The following is a 4,870-nucleotide window of genomic DNA, read 5'->3' on the forward strand; positions in this document are numbered from 1 at the left end:
GCCATCTCCCAGAGCCGGTGCTGGTTGAGTGAGATCACCACCATGGTGGGTCTGACCAGGTAGCCGCCCTCATTGAAGGAGAAGTCCCTGTGCTCCCACGTCACATTGAGGAGGTGCCTGGTGGGACACAGTGCCCATGAGCCCCTGGTTGTGCAGCCCAGCCCCATACAGCCCTCCTGCTCCTCCGGCTCCAGCTGGGCTGCTGTGGGTCCCACACAGAGATGTGGGACTGAGAGCTGGGGACCGGGTGTAGCCCCTACACAAGGGGCAGTGTGGAGCTGGAGAAAGCCCTGCCTGCAAGGAGGCACCCAGGATGGACCACTGCAGGGTTGAGGATGCACAGGCTGCCACAGCAGCACCGAGGTGCCACATCTGCACTGAAGAGCAGAGCTATGAAACCTCCCCCCGAGACCCCCCTGGGTCTTGGGTCACAGAGAAGCATGGGAAAAGGCAAGGCATCTCTGGGGACATGCTCAAGGAGAAACCCAGCCAAGAGGCTTGGACCACCAGCTGCATCCCACAGTGAGCATCACCCCCTCTACCCAGCAGCCCCATCCTCCCTCTCCCCTGCCCAGAAGCTCCATGCTCCTCCCCCACTGCCCCTTCCCTCTCCATTTCCCACCCCAGGAGGTGCCTGGGCCTCACCGGTAGAAGCTGGTGTTGGTAGCAGTGGCCCCGCCAGGAGCCCGGCAGTCCCGTCCCACCTCTGGGAGGTAGCCGTGGGCCTGGAAGAAGCTGGCTGCCCCCATGGCGATGATAGCCACCCCATCCCGCACCTTCTGCCGCAGGCTCAGCTTCCAGCTCTCCGTCACCACGCTGATGAGGCCGACAGGGAAGGAGGCAGGTGGCACTTCCATGTTGCCCACCGTCAGGCTGGGGACTATCCAGACGTAGCCCGGCCCCACAAGTCCGGCTTGTTCCGCCATGGTGAAGAGGTACTCGGCCTCCTCCCGCGAGCAGTAGACAATGAGGACCTGGGCATCGATCTGCCGCAGGAGCCGCTGAGTCCTGGAGCTGCTCCGCTCCTGGCTCATCTCGAAGGTGAGCACCTCCTGCAGCTCCCAGCCGAAGTAGCTGGCGTCCGTGAAGGAGTGGATGACGTCCAAGAAGATGTTGTAGCCCGGGTAGAGGCTGGTTATGACAGCGAAGGAGCCCCAGTCATATTCCTCCAACACCTTGAAGATCACCTGGATTTGCTGCTCGATGGAGACACCCAGCTGCAGGAAAGCTGAGCCAGGTTCCTGCGGGAGGACAAGGGGTCAGGGGTGCTCCGGCACCATGGTCGAGGTCTCTTGCACCCGTGCAAACCACCTTGAATTTGCCATCATGAAGGGTGATGGAGCCGTGAACTGGTGTGGTCCATGGGCTGGAGGCACCCAAAACAGGAATGATCCCCCACTGGGCTCCAAGGAACCTCGTCCCATGCAAAAGGTCAAGCCCTACGGCCCCTCTTCTGTTTCGCAGCTTCTTGACCAAAAATTCATCCATCCTCTGAAGGAGACCAACAATTTCTCCTTAAACCAGGAGAAGGAGCGGGGCAAGGGCCCTTCTGGGGGCGTAAATCCCATCCTGGCTCCAGCTCGCTACCTGCTGCCGGAGCCTGTGCAGCTCCTTCCCCCTCGCCCCACCTCTCCAACCATCTGGCCTCTCATTAGCAAATCTTAATTGATCTGATTCTGTCTTAAATGATTCAGTGAACGGCATTTTCAGAAGGTCGTGTGCAGGCGGCAGGGTTTTGCAACCCAGACCCCCCCCTCCACCTCCAGAGAAGTATTTTTTCCAACAAAAACGGGTGGTTTGGCTGGAGGGGTGAACCCTGGGAAGTCCTGGCTGGGGAGCGGGAGCTGCCAGGGACCTCAGACCCATAGGAGGAGGCGGTCAAGCCTTCAGACAGGTCCCTCCACCACCCCCAAAATACCCAACCCCTGGAGAAAGCGGTAGGAAACCACCCAGACCACAGCAAAGACATGGCTATCCTGCAGTTCCTTGGAGCTCAGCCTGAGCCCGCTGCACCCACCCGATCTCTCTGCACCCACTGTCACCCACCCACAGCGAGCAGCATCTCGGGGTGCTCCGGGAGCACCAGTCGGCGAAGGCAGGGTTGCCAAGGTGCCATCCAGGGGGTTTAGACCCCAAAACCTCTGGGCAAGCAGAGCCCCAAGGAGCATCAGGGTCTCCACCCTGGGGGCTGCTGCCATGGGAAAGAACCAGCGCTGGGATCCCTTCAGTGCCCAGACTGAGCAGGGTGAAAGGAGCAGCCAGGAGGAGTAACACAAATCTCATCCCCGGGAGGGATGGGAGCCTTGCTGCAGCCCATCGCTGCCCGCCCAGCACTCTCCAGCCCGGCTCCAGCTCTCCCTGCCACCAGTGCTTCCCAGCAGGCAGGTGACAGTGACAGTGACAGCATCTGACGCCAGCGAGGAGCAGAGAAGCCAAAAATCCCTTTTCGGCTTGTGGTGCACCTGAGATTCCTGCCGCAGACGAGCGAGGCTGCTCCACGCTGCCTGCCCGGACATTTCAGGGCTGGATCTGGCCCCGGTGGGGCAGGGAGGGAGGATGGGGACGTGCCAACCCTGCCACTGCCCTGCAGCCCCGGTGCTGTGACCCTGGCACCCCCTGGGGAGCACAGTCTGGAGGGGACGGGAAGCAGGACACCAGGGAAGGTCCCTCCACCGAGCACGGAATTCCTCTCCCATATCCCATCAACAGGGTCCCTCCCTGAAGTCCCCTCCATGTCCCATCTCCCCCGTAAGCCCCGGTGCTGCAGCCCAGCAGCTCCTCTGCCCTCCAGCATTTCACATCCCGTCTCCACCCCTCCCTAATAATCTCTCATTCCTTGTACCCCCACGAGTGCCTCACCTTTGGGGTCAGGACCACGGCAGACCCCCCGCTGATGCTGATGACGGGGACCTGGGTCTGGGAGGAGATGAAGTCAAGGATCTGGGCCACGGCCTCTGTGCCGACGTTGTCCTCGAAGACGATGCCGTGGATCTTGTGGCTGGCGAGGATGTTGCAGATCTGGGTGAGGAGGGTGCTGGGGTTGGTGTTGTTGACGATGACGGTGATGGGGTGGATCTCCAGAGGCATGTCCAGGAAGCTCTGGGGACTCAGGCGGGAGCGGATGTGCAGGGGGTAGGACGTGCCCCCAAACACCACAGCCACGTTGACCACCGGCTCCTCGGGGCCCGGCATCAGGAGATCCGTGAAGGCAGCCGAGCAGCCCAGCACCATCGACAGTAGCAGAGCGTGCGCCGGCGCTCTGCCCATGTCCACCGCCGCGTCCCTGCCAGGATGGGACACAGCCCCTCGCATCCAGCCTCCCGCCAGCACCCCCAGCCCTGCTCAACCTCCCGACCACCCTGGGGCAGCACCAGGGTGGGTTGATTCCAGGGAGAGACAGGGACCCTTGTCCCTTGGGGGCTGGATGTGGTGGAGGGACGACCACAGGGTTGCACGCCCTGTACCCCCCAGGGCCGTGTCCCTCGTCCCCAGTCCCACCAACCACTAACCCTTCCCAGATGATCCCATCTTCCCACCACCACCCCGACCCCATCCCACTCCCATTGCCCTCCCAACCCCATCCCCTCTCCAAAAGCCACCGTGGGGACAGCAGTGAGAGGTGACAGGAGGAGCTGGCAGCTCCCTGGTGCCTCTCTCCACAGCTGACAGCCACCTTCAATATTTAAAGGCTTTGCCCTTGAGGGAGGGTTCAGCAACTCCCCGTGCCACACAGTCACCGGAGCAGCCGGTCCCCTGCCTGTCCCCTGCCCCAGCCTCCTCACTGCTGCTTCCCGAATTCCAACCAAAGTGCCTGCCTGGCTCCTTATCTCCAAACTTCACCCCTAGACACCAGCCTTCTGCTTTCCCCCTTCTCACCTTTACCCCCAGTGCATGTCCCCCTCTGGCATTGCCCACCCAGCTGGGACTTCCATAGCACTGGGTGTTTGCAGGCTGCACCCCAAAGACAGGCTCTGGGTGGGGTGTTTGGCCAGGTCCCCAGTTCCCCACTGACTGTGGGTGCCCAGCCTGCAGCAGCCGGAGTGATGGTCCCCCGGGAGGGACACACATCCCTGCCCAGTGCGATGCACCCCCGTGCTGGAGCTCACCACTTCCTTGGAGCCTGCTGGCAAAGCCAGCCCACGGCAAGACCTGTGCCCAGAGACACCCCAACCCCTCCGAGCCTCGTTGTCACCCCCAGTGCCACGCTGGGCAGCGGAGAAGGGGACGAGCAGCCCGCCGCGGTGGCACCAGCCACTCTGCCGGTGTCACTCCATGCAGCAAGATGCCAGCTGGTGCTCAGAAACGTCACTTGCAATTAAAAGCTGCTGTTGCTTAACGCATCCTCAGCAGGGCCAGAGGAGCCCCTCACCTAGTCTCGGATGGTTTTGGGGTCTGGGCTGCCCCGGAGACCTGCACCCCATCACCCCTCTGTGCTGCGGTGATGGACAACCCCTCGGCACACTGCGAAAGCACTGCCGGCACATTGGACTGAAAACGCAGGGAATAAACCCAAGAACTACGTGGCTGGGCACCTTGCAAGAGCTGCGCAGTGCGGGTTTGAGCAGCGGGGCTGTCCCCTCCAGACAGGGGTACTGGGTACCGGGGGGTGCTCGGGCACCCAGCTGAGCACCAACGGTCACTGGGCAGCATCTCTCTCAGCCAGATGGGTTTCAGCAGGGGATCACCCCTCCCCAGCACCCACCGTCACCCAGGGGGCTTCACCCTGCCGAGCTGCATCCTCCTCCCTGCCTCATGTCACAGCCGGCTGAGACGCAGGAGCCGCGATGCCACACCAATGGCCGCAGCCCCTTGGCCGAAGAGAGTGGCGGGTGAGTCACGCCATGCTGGCAGTGTCCCACGCTCCGGCACG

General features: G+C 62.5%; 1 protein-coding gene across 1 annotated transcript in view; it reads right to left on the reverse strand.

The window, feature by feature from the left end:
- The window catches only part of GRIN2C (glutamate receptor, ionotropic, N-methyl D-aspartate 2C), a gene marked incomplete at its 3' end in the record, with an annotated part of 9,099 nt that extends 5,868 nt beyond the window's left edge, over positions 1-3,231 (reverse strand). Inside the window, exons 1-3 of the mRNA XM_010156303.1 lie at positions 2,860-3,231; positions 646-1,241; positions 3-117 (exon numbers count right to left, since the gene is read on the reverse strand). Coding sequence (XP_010154605.1) covers positions 3-117; positions 646-1,241; positions 2,860-3,231 — 1,083 coding nt within the window. The remainder of the gene's footprint in view (positions 1-2; positions 118-645; positions 1,242-2,859) is intronic.
- Positions 3,232-4,870: the final 1,639 nt, after the last annotated feature.

Source organism: Eurypyga helias, unplaced genomic scaffold (assembly GCF_000690775.1).
Source record: "Eurypyga helias isolate BGI_N326 unplaced genomic scaffold, ASM69077v1 scaffold30327, whole genome shotgun sequence".
Classification (NCBI taxonomy): Eukaryota; Metazoa; Chordata; class Aves; order Eurypygiformes; family Eurypygidae; genus Eurypyga; species Eurypyga helias.